Genomic DNA, 15746 nt, shown 5'->3' with positions numbered 1-15746 from the left:
TAATCCTGTCAAGAAACATCAATACGTGTATACTATAAAATGTAAATGGTCCATTCAAAACACCAAATAAAAGGTTTATCTTGGCTAGAAAGAGCATTAGAGACCCGCCAAAAGTCCTATGGAAAAAAAGAGGCACATCACTAAAATATCTGTGTTAGTAGCTCGGTTTCCATCTACTTGGCAACATTTTCCCACCAGAGATGTGTTTCCACCAAATTGACTTGTTGCAGATAACAGGCCGAGCGTGATGACGTAGTGCACATACAAATACCTTTTGCGGTTAAATTTCCATGTACTGAATAAAAAAAATCCAAGTTAAATGGGTTTCCATCAAATGTTCAATATATATAGCGAGTGTGAACCTCCGGTATTGGCACGTGTGATCTAGCCAACAGCTCGCAGACACAGATAATAACCTCATCATGTAGGTAGCCTATGGACAAAAGAGCAAGATTATTTTTATTTGGTCGAAAGGCAGCCAAGCATCAATGATCCTGTGAACAGTATTAGACCCTAGATATTTATTGGAAAGGAGAATCAAGTTCATCACCTTGCTCTTTCACCACCCTTTGAAGTTCATCATCATTTTTTAAATCTGTAGGTCTAGTCAACTGCATGCATTCCTGAGTCGTAGTGGGAGGACCACACAACATGTCATCGCGTGACTCCAAGTTTACTTATAATATCAATAATTACGCATTGAAAGTGTTTTCACCAATATTTCTCGCTTAATTCATTTTGCAGACAAAGAGATCCCACCTTGTCTAGTGTATTTTGTTTTGTCGACATTAGGAAAGTTTACCATCGGGCCTGTCATTACTTTTTTTTTTATCAGACATGTAAGTTACTCGCATAAAAAGGTTGGATGGAAACCTGATTAGTGGTGTAACTTTTTCAGTGAGGTGTAAAAGTGGCATTGAGTTACTCACACTCCTGCATTCTTTAAGTGGAAAAGTTCAGAAAAAAAAAGCTAAGGTCAAAAAAAGTCAAGAAAACAAGCTCTTTCCTGAGTCAAACACAGCCATGGTATAACTTTACCATGCCAACGAAACTAAAGACTTGACTATTAACAGGCCTGTTATGAGACTGAGTCACAGTCCTTTTCAAAAGCCCTGCTATGTGTCAGTCAACATGCATGTGTAATAGAGAGATACATACATTTTGAATATAAGAAATGTCAAATATATATTTAAAATTCTCTATTAAGAAAATGTAAGGAAACTGCATAAAACAACTATTTGATTGGGATAATGATGTGTAAGGAGTGTTTTTAGCCCCTAAAAGTGTACTTATGTGTGAGGAATCTCAAATTAATCCCAGGAAAAAAAATAATAATAATCACACAAACACACTTTGAAGAGACCAGGCAATGACGACAGTGGTTAACCTTCTCACACCGACTGGAATGAAAAGAAATGTCCTCAATCCATGAATATTTAGTATGTTTACAGCAGTAGCCCACAACTAACTCTCAATATACAGTATGAAATCACTATTTGGCACTCAGATTTATAGCACTGAAATGCATTAAAATTAAGATCATACATTACAAACCAATAAGCTATAACGGTTCATAATGATTCATGAATTTACATGTTAACGAGGAAAAGTACGTATAAACCTTTTGCAATTCCCCTTAAGCCTTGTACTACTTAAAATGTTAGGCTGGAGGGGTGTGAATTAAATAATTGTACTGGTTCAGTGTCACATCCATTAAAAGACAACCTCGTTTCCTACTGCCCTCTTCACTTCGAAGTAGTTTATCACGCTCGTGCACAAACAAACACACACAATAGTAGGCATTTCTCGCTCCGCCAAACCCTCCTATGTCAACCAAATATCTCAGTGCATCTTGGTGACTGGAAAACAAGGGGTACTTCTGAAGGGAATGTGAGGAAGCAGTCCCGGTTTAACGTTTTAATGTCACGTGCACAAGTACAGCGAAATGCCTTTCTTGGAAGCTCCAAACCCACCAATGGAGTAATCTATATCAATTTAGCACTAGATCAATGTTAACAATGGTAATACATACAGTGCCTTTAGAAAATATTTCACATTTTCGTTGTGTTACAGCTTGACTTAAAAAAATAAATAAATAAAAAAACTCACCAGTCTACACAAGGTGAAATCCCTGAAAGGTTTCCTTCCTCTCCGGCAACCGAGTTACGAAGGACACATGTATCTTTGCAGTGATTAAGTGTATTGATACACCATCCAAAGCATAATTAATAACATCACCAAGCTCAAATGGATATTCAATGTCTTGTTTTTTTTGTGTTTTTTTTACCAATCTACCAATATGTGCCCTTCTTTGTGAGGCCTTGGAAAACATGCCTGGTCTTTCTGGTTGAATCTGTATTTGAAATTCACTGGTCAACTGAGGGACCTTACAGTTAATTGTGGGTCTTGGGTACAGAGATGAGGTAGTTGTTAAAAAATCATGCTAAACACTATTATTATACACAGAGTGAGTCCATGCAACTCATTATGTGACTTGTTAAACAAATTACTTCTTAACCTATTTAGGCTTGCCAAACAAAGGGGTTGAATACTTATCGACTCAAGATATTTCAACTTTGACATTATGGGGTATTGTGTGTAGGCCAGTGACAGAAAAACAAATATTGCAGAGGGCCGAGTATCTGCAGATTTCGTTTTTTCTCCTTTCAATTAGGACCTAATCAACCATGTAAGAGGAGTTCCTTACTAATTAGTGACCTTAATTCATCAACCCGAATACAAGGGTGGAGCGAAAACCCACAGACACTCTGCCCTCCGGGGAACGAGTTTGACACATGCTGTAACACAACAAAATGTAGAACAAGTCAAGGGGTGTGGATACTTTCTGAAGGCACTGCAAGTGTCTGCAATGAATGACACACACAGAGTGACACGTGTGTGCCAGTCAGGACATTTGCTAGTACACTTGTGTTGTCACGATACAATAATTTTTACTTTGATACCGATAGCAGGTTTAGTATCACGATACTTGATACCATCACGATACTACACACTAAATTCAATTTACACACAATACCCACAAAAAGAAAACCGTTTTGAAATTTTGGCAAATGTATTCAGACCCTCGAAATTGAGCTCAGGTGCATCCTGTTTCCATTGATCATCCTTGAGATGTTTCTACAACTTGATTGGAGTCCATCTGTGGTAAATTCAATTGATTAGACATTATTTGGAGAAGCACACACACCTATTTATATAAGGTTCCACAGTTGACTGTGCATGTCAGACCAAAAACCAAGCCATGAGGTCAAAGGGATTGTCCATAGAGCTCCGAGACCGGATTGTGTCGAGCCACAGATCTAGGAACCAAATGTCGGCAGCATTGAAGGTCCACAAGAATACAGTGGCCATCATCATTCTTAAATGGAAGAAGTTTGGAACCGCCAAGACTCTGCCTAGAGCTGGATGCCCGGCCAAACTGAGCAATCGGGAGGTGACTAAAAACCTGTTGGTCAATCTGGCAAAGCTCCAGAGTTCCTCTGTGGAGATGGGAGAACATTCTAGAAGGACACCCATCTCTGCAGCAGTCCACCAATCAGGCCTTTATGGTAGAGTGACCAGACGGAAGCCCCTCCTCATTAAAAGGCATATGACCACCCACCTGGAGTTTGCCAAAAGGCACCTAAAGGACTCTCAGACTATGAGAAACAAGATTCTCTGATATGATGAAACCAAGATTTAACTCTTCGGGAGGACACCAAGCGTCACATCTGGAGGAAACCTGGCACCATCCCTACGGTGAAGCATGGTGGTGGCAGCATCATGCTGTGGGGATGTTTTTCAGCTGCAGGGACTTGGAGACTAGTCAGGATCGAGGGAAAGATGAACGGATCCAAAGTACAGAGAGATCGTTGATGGAAACCTGCTCCAGAGCGCTCAGGACCTCAGACTGGGGCGAAGGTACACCTTCCAACAGGACAACGACTCTAAGCACACAGCCAAGACAATGCAGGAGTGGCTTCGAGACAAGTCTCTGAATGTCCTTGAGTGGCCCAGCCAGAGCCCAGGCCTGAACCCGATTTAACATCTCTGGAGAGACCTGAAAATAGCTGTGCAGTGAAGCTCCCCATCCAACCTGACAGAGCTTGAGAGGGTCTGCAGAGAAGAATGGGAGAAACTCCAGAAATACAGGCTGGCCAAACATGTAGCGTCATAACCAAAAAGACCCGAGACTGTAATCGCTGCTAAAGGTGCTTTAACAAAGTACTGAGTAAAGGTTCTGAATACTTATGTAAATGTAATATTTCAGTTAATTTTGTATTTTTAATCTGTAACATTTTTTTAAAAATACAGTTTTTGATTTGTCATTATGGGGTACTGTGTGTCGACTGATGGGGGGGGGGACAATGTAATCCATTTTAGAAAATGGCTGTAACGTAACAAAATGTGGAAAAAAGTGAAGGGGTCTGAATACTTTCAGAATGCACAATAGCTACAGTATCTTCAACCTAGCCTACACTCTTGAAAATGCTTGGTTGTTTGGATGACTGCTGGGTTGCAAGCATTGGGTCACTTATTTGGATTGTTTTCTTTAAAAACAGCTAACTAGTGGAAGTCTATGGTATCTACTAGCACGCAATAAATTACTGAAAGTCTATGGTACAGTTGAAGTTGGAAGTTTACATACGCTTAGGTTGGAGACATTAATACTTGTTTTTCAACCATTCCACAAATTTCTTGTTAACAAACTATCTTTGGCAACATGGATAGGACATCTACTTTGTGCATGACACAATTCATTTTTCCAACAATTGTTTACAGACAGATTATTTCACTTACAATTCATTGTATCACAATTCCAGTGGGTCAGAAGTTTACATACACTAAGTTGACTGTGCCTTTAAACAACTTGGGAAATCAAGAAAAGTATGTCATGGCTTTAGAAGCTTCTGATAGGCTAATTGACATCATTTGAGTCAATTGGAGGTGTACCTGTGGATGCATTTCAGGGCCTACCTTCAAACTCAGTGCCTCTTTGCTTGACATCATGGGAAAATCAAAAGAAATCAGCCAAGACATCAGAAAAAAAATTGTAGACCTCCACAAGTCTGGTTCATCCTTGGGAGCAATTTCCAAACGCCTGAAGGTACCAAGGTCATCTGTACAAACAATAGTACGCAAGTATAAACACCATGCCGTCACACCACTCAGGAAGGAGACGCGTTCGGTCTCCTAGAGATGAGCATACTTTGGTGTGAAAAGTGCAAATCAATCCCAGAACAATAGCAAAGGACCTTGTGAAGATGCTGGAGGAAATAGGTACAAAAGTATCTATATCCCCAGTAAAACGAGTCCTATATCAACATAACCTGAAAGGCCGCTCAGCAAGGAAGAAGCCACTGCTCCAAAACCGACATAAAAAAGCCAGACTACGGTTTGCAACTGCACATGGGGACAAAGATGGTACTTTTGGAGAAATGTCCTCGGTCTGATGAAACAAATATAGAACTGTTTGGCCATAATGACCATTGTTCTGTTTGAAGGGAAAAGGGGGAGGCTTGCAAGCCGAAGAACACCATTCCAACCATGAAGCACGGGGGTGGCAGCATCATGTTGTGGGGGTGCTTTGCTGCAGGAGGGACTGGTGCACGTCACAAAATAGATGGCATCATGAGGCAGGAAAATTAGGTGGATATATTGAAGGAACATCTCCAGATATCAGTCAGGTCGCAAATGGGTCTTCCAAATGGACAACAATCCCAAGCATACTTCCAAAGTTGTGGCAAAATGGCTTAAGGACAACAAAGTCAAGGTATTGGAGTGGCCATCACAAAGCCCTGACCTCAATCCCATAGAACATTTGTGGGTAGAACTGAAAAAGCGTGTGGGAGCAAGTAGGCCTACAAACCTGACTCAGTTACACCAGCTCTGTCAGGAGGAATTAGCCAAAATTCACCCAACTTATTGTGGGAAGCTTGTGGAAGGCTACCCAAAACATTTGACCAAAGTTAAACAATTTAAAGGCAATGCTACCAAATACTAATTGAGTGTATGTAAACTTCTGACCCACTGAGAATGCTTCAATCAATCAATCATTCTCTCTACTATTATTCTGACATTTCACATTCTTAAAATAAAGCGGTGACCCTAACTGACCTAAGACAGAGAATTTTAACTAGGATTAAAAGTCAGGAACCTATTTGGCTAAAGTGTATGTAAACTTCCAACTTTAACTGTTTAACTGTACAAGCATGCTAGCAGTTACCACAGACTTCCAGGCAATGTGCTAACGCCAGTTAACAATTGCACTAACAGTAGCCATTAAATATTATATTAGAATAATGTACAGTAATATGGATACATATTCAAGAAAAAAATAATTGTAGTGTAAGAGCGTAATATGAGGAACAGTAATGACAAAATAACTATCTGAAAGCCACGCCTCCAAACTTATGATAGACTGCCGCAGCTATAATATTTTATTAAAGAGGTTCAAAATTGAACCCCTCCCATAAAAAAGGGTTCCTGTTTGAAACTTTACACAGGCAGCCCAGTATCAGCGTATAAACATCAATCTGCGACACTTTGCAAAAATATATGCATAATGTCACAGCGATTCCTCTAAGGAACCTTTTCAGAGGGGTTCCTCAAGGAACCTTTGACCTGAAAAGGTTACCCCAGAGTGGCAATCTGTTGAACCCCAGAAGGTTATTGAATGCTCCTTTATTTCTTTATGCACTTGAAAAGACCTATTCGCATAATACAGAGTGAAAACGCGATCAGACAATAATATCTGTCTAATGCACATCTGATGATACTGCTTTCTCTTCCTGCATCAGATGAAAGGACAACAACCAATCCAGGTAGCTAATCTGTATATAATACAGTGAAACATATTTTGCCAATTATACGTCTGCTGCACAGTGGATCCCATTTCAGCACTCAAGTGGATCCCATTTCAGCACTCAAGTGGATCCCATTTCAGCACTCAAGTGGATCCCATTTCAGCACTCAAGTGGAACCCATTTCAGCACTCAAGTGGAACCCATTTCAGCACTCAAGTGGAACCCATTTCAGCACTCAAGTGGAACCCATTTCAGCACTCAAGTGGAACCCATTTCAGCACTGTATTATGAAGCCAAGATCAATGATATAAAGAATGATGGGGGAAAACGTTGACGTACTTTAAATGAAATTATGGGCAGAAAGACAAATTCAACTCCATCTTGCATCAAATCAGATGGCTTATTTATCACAAAACCATTTGATGTTGCAGATTATTTGAATTATTACTTAATTGGCAAACTTAAGCAGGAAATGCCAACAATGAACAGTGAGCCATAGTATTCATGCAACGAAATAATGAATGCATTTTATTTTAGAATTTTGTCAAGTTAGGGTGGGAGGTGGAAATACTGTATTATTGTTATCAATCAATATTGACAAACCTCCTGGCATTGACAACTTAGATGGAAGGCTACTGAGGACAGTCGCAGACTCTATAGCCACACTTATCTGTCATTTCTTTAATCTAAATCTAGAGGAAGGTGTTTGTTCTAAGGCCAGGAGGGAAGCCAAAGTAATTCCACAACAGAGAAGGGCACTCAACATGTACTGCACTGACACAAATGACTGATGATTGGTTTAAGGAAATTGACAATAAGAACATTGAGGGAACTGTACTGCAGCCTTTAATATTATTGAACATAACCTGTTGTTAAGAAAACGTATGTTTCATGCTTTTTCAACCTCTGCCATATTGTGGATTCAGGGCTATACATCTAATAAAACTCAGAGGGTTTTCTTTAATGGAAGCTTCTCTAATGTCAATTGTAGGGTATGGTGTACCGCAGGGCAGTTCTCTAGGCCCTCTACCCTCTAGTTTCTATTTTTACCAATGGCATGTCACTCGCGTTAAACAAATCCCGTGTGTCCACGTATGCTGATGATTCAACCATATACGTGTCAGCAACCACAGCTGTCACATATACTCCCTCTCTGGCCTCTAGGTCACCAGACTGCTGATTATTTCACACACCAGCCACCATCGGCACATACCAGCGCTTATTGACACTCAACTGGACTCCATCACCTCCTTGATTACCTGCCCTATTTATGTCACTCCCTTTGGTTTCTTCCTCTTGTTTCTGTTTCATGTCGGTGTGCTGTTAGTGTTTCTTGTTTTGTTCATGTTCATTTATTTATTAAATGTATTCACTCCCTGAACTTGCTTCCCGACTCTCAGCGTACATTGTTACAGAATAACGCCTCACCAAAGGGAAGCATTAGGGAATGTTTTTTGTTTTTGTGTTGGAGGTGACGTCGGGTCTGGGTTCCACTGCCGGGGCAACCAAAGGATGCTTCAGGTTTTCATGCCTCAGCTGGTACATTGGGTGTCAAGACTCGGTTGGAGGGTCAAGCGTCTGTTGCAGAGTCTACCGAGGATGCCTCAGCTAGCTCGTCAGGCTTCCATGACTTAGCTAGCTCGTCAGGTTTTCAAGACTCGGCATGTACAAGTCCATATCAATGTGTTTACACTGAATTAGCTTTTTGAATAAACATATTGAATGAATCACACATCAGACATGGCTACTTTGTGTTTAACTCTCACTCTGGGGGGAAGACATGACAAGCGCAAGTCATCAGACTTGGGGGGTACTTTACTTATTATTTGTTTTTTTTACAAATTCTACTTTACTACATTTCTATAAATGTTACTTTTTACTCTATACATTTTCCCTGGCACCGAAAGGTACTCGTTAGATTTTGAATGCTTAGCAGGACATGAAAATTATCCAATTCACGCACTTAACAAGAGAACATCCCTGTTCATCCATACTGCCTCTGATCTGACGGACTCACTAAGTGTTGGCGTGTGCCCCTGGATAACTGTAAATTTAAAAAACAAAATGGAGCCTTCTGGTTTGTTTAATATAAAGAATTTGAAATGATTCACACTTACTTTTGAGACTTAAGTATATTTAAAACCAAATACTTTTAGACTTTTACTTTTAGTATTTTACTATGTGACTTTCACCTTTTACCTGAGTAATTTTCTATTAAGGTATCTTTACTTTTACTCAAGTATGATTTGGGCACTTTTTCCACTACTGGATACATGTACTGTATGTAAACTACAGCAAGCACCATCAGTATACATTTGTTTTAAAGGATTTCAAATGACAAAGTACAGCTTAAAGCCAGACTTAGCAAGTCCAAAATAAAACGTCACTTTTTTTCTGGTTTTAATATCACAATGTATAGATGAAGGATTCATTTGTAATTTGGGTCGCTTCAAAGTGATAAATTAAGGTTTCACGAATTATAAGTACAACAGCTTTGTTTGCAAATTACAGGTCAGATTTCTCAAGGTAATTATGACACATAGGCCTATTGATAATTTATCTGTTCCTCTGATCCATCCACGACTACAGCAAAACATATCTAGCTATCTCAATCTCATTACAAACAAGACTCATTATAAATGAGAATTGACTGATACAGAAGGGTAATTTAGCTGAAAAATGCATGTCTTATTAGTAAATAATATTGGCTCCTGGCTGTCAGTGTGTCTGCCTGCCTGTGCGACAGTTGACTATGCACAGGGGCACAGATTTGGTCTCTTGTTACAAAGTTGCTTTGCTTGAGACTTTGAATGAAAACTGGAATTGTGGGCAATTTTCATTCAGCAAGGGATTGAGAATATTTTCCTAGTGCAACACTTATTAGTTGGACCATATTTGAGACTCCTCAGCACGACCAGTGCCCGCATACTGGACACTATAGATAATAAGCACGAAAGCCAGCTCTGTCTACTGGTAACTGAAGAAACGAATTACCGTAATTGCTGGACTATTAAGCGCACCTGAATATAAACCGCACCCACTGAATTATTAAAAAAATATGTATTTGTACATAAATAAGCTGCACATGTCTATAAGCCGCAGGTGCCTACCGGTACATTGAAACAAATTAACTTTACACAGCCTTAAAACGAAACACGGCTTGTAACAAAAATTAAACAGTAGCCTACCAAGAAAGTCATTGGTCACCATCTTCCTCCTCCTGTGCACTGAAACCACTGAAGTCATCTCCTTCGGTGTCGGAGTTGAATAGCCTCAGAATTGCTTCATCCGATGTTGGATCGTTTTCATTGTCGCTCTCATCACTTTCATCCGGAGGCAAATTCCCCCCTGAACTGCCCTCAACAACACGCAGCAGTCCAGCCTTTCGAAACCCGTTGATGATAGTGGATTTTTTGACAATGCTCCACGCTGTCAGGACCCACTGGCAGACTTGACCATAAGTGGCTCTTCACATGCGGCCCGTTTCAGTGAAGGATTTCTCCCCACTTGTCATCCAAGCCTCCCCCTGAACACGGAGCCCCACCTTAAATGCACGATTTACACTGATGTCGAGTGGCTGCAAATACTTTGTTGTGCCCCCAGGAATCACAGCTGGAATTGAGTTTGTCCTCTTGATGGCTTCTTTCACAGAATCTGTTATGTGGGCCCTCATGCTGTCCAACACGAGCAATGCCTTGTTCTTGTGAAAGAATCCTCCCGGTCGCTTGCCGTAACACTCCGTATGCCATTGATGCATTAGGCCTTCCGTCATCCATCCTTTCTTGTTGACTTTCATAACAATTCCTCTCGGGAATTTTTCTTTTGGCATCGTCATGCGTTTAAAAATCAACATCGGTGGAAGCTTTTCTCCCGATGCCGTGCAGCTCAGAACACAGGTGAAGTGCGTTTTTTCATGCCCAGTTGTTTTCAGCGTGACGGATGATTTGCCTTTCCTGTTGACAGTCCGTGTGAGAGGCAGGTCAAACGTCAGAGGAACCTCATCCTTATTTATGACGTCGTGCGGGCATGCTCCTCTATCTTTGCATCAGTGAATTTGAGGAAGTTTGAAACTTTTTCCTCGTAGTCGGGAGGGAGCTGCTGACACAGACTCGTCCGTACCCTGATGGACAGGCCTTTACGTCTCATAAATCTTAGACACCACGATGGTCCACCTCTAAAATCCTCAAACTTCATTGCGGTGGCGATTGTTTTGCCTTTCAGTCGGATCTGCACAGTTGAAACACCTCGGCCGTCTGCTCTCTGTGTGTTGACCCAGTCTTCAAGCTCATTTTCTAGTTCGGACCATCTGCTTTTCTTCACTCTGAAAGCTTTTGTTGTCTTTTTGCACTGAGTCAGTTCCTCACGCTGCTGTTTCCAACGTCTTATCATCGACTCATTAAGGCCAAGCTCCCGTGCAGCAGCTCTATTTCTTTTTCCAACAGCCAGATCGATCGCCTTCAACTTGAAAGCTGCATCATATGCATTTATCCGTGTCTTTGCCATGATGAGGGTGACAAAATTACTACCGTAATCAGAATGATGGGAAGTTTGAGCGCGCTCGATTTACGTCACATTATGTGACGGTGCTCAGTTTTTTGGCGGCATGAATCTTGTGAAAGCGGGAAAAATCCATAAATTAGCCGCATCATTGTATAAACCGCAAGGTTCAAAGCGTGGGAAAAAAGTAGCGGCTTATAGTCCGGAAATTACGGTAGCTAATTTAGCTGGCTAGCAAACAGATCCAAACACACATTATTTGAAAATGTGTATAGCCTACCGGTGGGTGATTAGCCCACAAACAAATGAACATTGCAGATACATGCAAACTTTGCTGGAGTTGCTAGCTAGCTAATTGTTTTCCTCTTGGATGTTGCATTTACTATTGCAACCTTTTGATGTCTAATTTATTTTATAATTCAACCCTATAGTTTCTGAGTGTCGACTTTTCCAGGCAAGTGTTTGCACCGCAAGATATAGCTGGTCCAAGCTGATACAGTGCTACCTTAGCACCGCAGTTGGCGATCAATATTGTTTAACCTGTCTATGTAAATTAGAATGACATTTTACTGCTGTAATGTTCGTCGCTGACTCCACTTATAAATTGTCATTTTTTATAATACAGTATAGTGGTCTACATGCTTGTTATAGGCTACAAGCAAACGAGAACACCTGCTGTCTTGATACTGACTGATCATGGGCGGCTGGCTCTGCGGCCACTTGAGAAGTCTCAGACAGAGCGCGTTATTACGTCTTGCCTGGGTGTGTTTACATTATGTCTTGCCTGGGTTTGTCACCCCGACAGTTTGATATTACAGGATCACAAATTACGCAAATGAGACCTAAGTCTGGCTTTAATGGAAGGATACACACTAACTGGATTAGTTAGGATTTAGACATTCCTAATGCATTTATAGATGTTGTTCTCAGTGGTTCATTACTCCGGCTTCATAAACTGGGGGGGGATCTATGTCATCTTTGGTCATACACTATAAAATAAAATAAACTCTTAAAGGGAACTTTTTAGAACACAAACAAAACATCAAAACTGTAAGGGTAAACACAATTCACAGACACAGCCTTTAACGACTGAATGTTGAATCAGCTATAAATACACAGTTAGCCATGTTATAATTGTTTTCCCTTGCCATCTAAACCAACGAGGCCAGCAGTCCAGTGACTGCGGCACAGTGATGTACCACATCACTAGGGAAAGGCACTGACAGCCCCAGCCAACTGCCTTTTGAATGCTGAACACACTCAGCCAAAAAACACAGAAAAACCAGGACCAGAACTGCCCATTGCAGTTGCCTGTAATGCTGTCGGCAAGGCCACTGTGTAGGCTATGGAGTAGAGCTACAGTTATACTGACATTATCTGACATTTGTGAATACCATCATCAACCTTGTGGCATTACAAAATAAGTTAGCATTACCTAGCCACATAAAATACCTACATGAGCATGACATTACACAGACATAAAATGTTAATGAGCATTTGCACCCTCTGTGGTACATGTACACTAACATTCTAACTCAGAAAGGGCCACACTGAAGTTACAAGTAATTACAAGTGAATGCATGTTATTATGAATATAATAGATACCATGCCGGATGCAAAGTATGGTAACAAAAAGCTACATTTGTATTTAGACTCTCTCCACCTATGAAGTATTTAGGTACTGTATAGAAGTATTTAGGTACTGTATAGACATGTCAACATTGCTAAGGATTAGCATAGCGATTTAACACAAGCACTCTTATTGCTCAGTCTGATGGGGCTCCGTGTATGATTCATGCATTATTCAAACGACACACAGTATAGTCTACCGTAGTAAAAAAAACTATTCTTCATATAATGAAGTAAATGTCTACATTATAAGAGGTGTTTTAATAGAATGAATTCAAGGAAATAGCACCGCATAGAATGAATGACCTGACCTATTATCTTTATGGCACAACCATAAGTGAATGCAATGCAATGAGTGGGTGGGCATCTATCCACGGCATCCTCTGTGGAGGGTGGGGAGCCTACTGCATTGCCTCAGGGCAGAAGAATAGTTAAGAACATCATATTGCAGGTAAAATGTCTATTGAAGCACTCTTGCGCTACCTGTGCTATGGGAAGAGATATTCAAGAATGTGTCCGTTTTATTTGTACCATTATTGACTATTCATGAAAATGCATTCTCTAGACAGTTCACTCAGATGGTTGATCATCTGTCAAAATGATCCAGCTATAATGGGCTGGATGTTCAATGAAATTCAGAATTATTTCAAAAGATAAAGCCCAGTTAGTAAAGTAGCTTCAATCTGTTACGACTGAATAGACATAAAGCACGAGCAAAAAAATGATTGCAGTTTTGAAACTGCAGTAGAAGTGCAGCAACTGCAGTCTACTGTGGTATTTTGGACCCAGTAATTGCAGAACACTCTAACTGCAGTTACACGGCAAAGTTACTGCTGTAAAGATTTTGGACGCAGTATTTGCAGAATACTCTAGGTATACTGCAAAGTACTGCAGTTATTCTGCACTCTGACTGCAATCTTTTTTTCGTAAGGGTGAGTGAGGTTAGCCGCCTACATACACAGATGACATGCAGAACATGTTCTATAATGAAAATAACTTACCAGACAGACACGACTTAGGACCAAGCTGAAGAGAAGAAAGCCCAAACTGTGGAACACTAGAGTGGCTCCCATCCCGTTTCAGAAAGCAATTTTTACAGAGGTTGATGCTTCAGTTAAAATGACTTCATCTACTTTTAACTGTCTCCAAAAGCGCTAGTCATGTTTCACTCCATCTGTCCTCTCATTATGGGCTTGATAGTGGCTTGTAAAATCATAACTATAATCTCTTCGCTTTCCCTCCCTCTTTTTAAATCCGCAACACGTTCAAATTGAGCCCGCTCACTTTATTTCTCTGCGTCTGTCTGTTTTTTTTCTTCTTCTGAAATTACATCCACATGTCAGAACTATTTATGTCGCTCTCGTTCTGCGGTGGGAAGTTCAAATGATTCTTTGTGGAGAAGAAACCAGCGCGGTATTTTTAGGTCTTTTTAGTCCTTCAGACTAACTTAAACACTTCAGTATGGAGCTGTGCGCCTTTATGCCATACCCCAAACGTTACTTCTCACTAACTCCGTCCAAATGTTAATTGGTAAGTGGTCAAACTCATACGAAAGGATGTAGCTAATTTATTAAAAGACTAAATTAATTTGCATATAGTGCACAAACGCATGGCTCATCATGTCCTCTATCACACTAAATAACTATTGCCAAATTCATTAGATGATAATTTCACAGAAGACGCTTGCTTATAATGACAGATTTTAGCATACATAATGCATCTCAAGACAAAGCGTCACGTCAGTCATAAAATTCTGAACTTTTCCTAATAAGATTCTTGCTTTGGCGAAACATCTTATCGTTGGCTGTCCCCCCAGACATTAATTTCGGAAAAGAATAGTTGGCCCATTCACACTAATGATCAATCTATACATTGTATCGAACTATAAAAAGTTTAGCTTCAGTTATACCAGTCTATGTGGATGTATCAAATCCCAAAACGTAACGCGATTTACGCATGGTGATTTAGACGTCCAAGGAAAACGCCAACTCGCCTATCAAGATCACACTTACGCTATTTGAGAGAAAACAAACTGATTCATTTCACCTATTTCAGAACCACCTACATCTAAAAAAGGCAGCTTCCTTTCAAAGAGTTATCCCTAATATTCAACGCGGCTCCAAATGTTGACGACAGCGGCTCGAAATCAGTCGTGAGTAATGTGGATGAAAAGTGGGGGTGGAAAGAGGCAGGTATTAGACAGGCGCATGAAAGGATCTCATTGGTCCGCGCACTCTTGCTTTAGATTAAACCACGACTCTAAAACGACATATTTTGTCACCCCTTCCACACAATCTCCACATTCAACCGATTTCTGAGTGTTTGCCAATTAATTTCTGCCAACATCTTTAACTGTATTTGCTATCGACACATAATGCATAGGAGGAGTAAAATGTTCCAGAAACATTTCACATTTTATAATTTTTTTCCTAGTAGCCTACTGTACACATCCTCTACATCAGGGTTCCCCAAAACGCGGACTGCGGGCCAAATTCGTCCAGCAGGTGATTTTATCTCACTCATCATTATTCAGGATTTATTCAGGACTATCTGTGGTAGCATTCACATGATCATAGAAGTGTTTAGAAACATATTCTATTTTAATTTACAATAAAAGTGACTCCAAAATGACACAATACATGATTTACAATGAATTTCTATTGGCACAAAATAGTCTGAAACACAACCAAAACCCACAGCAAATGCATTGGTTTGTGTCAAGAACTGCAAGGCTGCAGGGTTTTTCATGCTTAACAGTTTTGCGTGTGTATCAAGAATAGTCCACCACCCAAAGGACATCCAGCCAATTTGACA

The 15746-nt window shown here is 40.4% G+C and overlaps 1 protein-coding gene across 1 annotated transcript in view; it reads right to left on the bottom strand.

The window, feature by feature from the left end:
- The window catches only part of pth1r (parathyroid hormone 1 receptor), an 86299-nt gene extending 71223 nt beyond the window's left edge, over positions 1–15076 (bottom strand). Inside the window, exon 1 of the mRNA XM_021589162.2 lies at positions 13934–15076. Coding sequence (XP_021444837.2) covers positions 13934–14005 — 72 coding nt within the window. The 5' untranslated portion in view covers positions 14006–15076. The remainder of the gene's footprint in view (positions 1–13933) is intronic.
- Positions 15077–15746: the final 670 nt, after the last annotated feature.

Source organism: Oncorhynchus mykiss, chromosome 28, assembly GCF_013265735.2.
Source record: "Oncorhynchus mykiss isolate Arlee chromosome 28, USDA_OmykA_1.1, whole genome shotgun sequence".
Lineage (NCBI taxonomy): Eukaryota > Metazoa > Chordata > Actinopteri > Salmoniformes > Salmonidae > Oncorhynchus > Oncorhynchus mykiss.
This window is presented reverse-complemented; position numbering and strand designations above follow the sequence as displayed.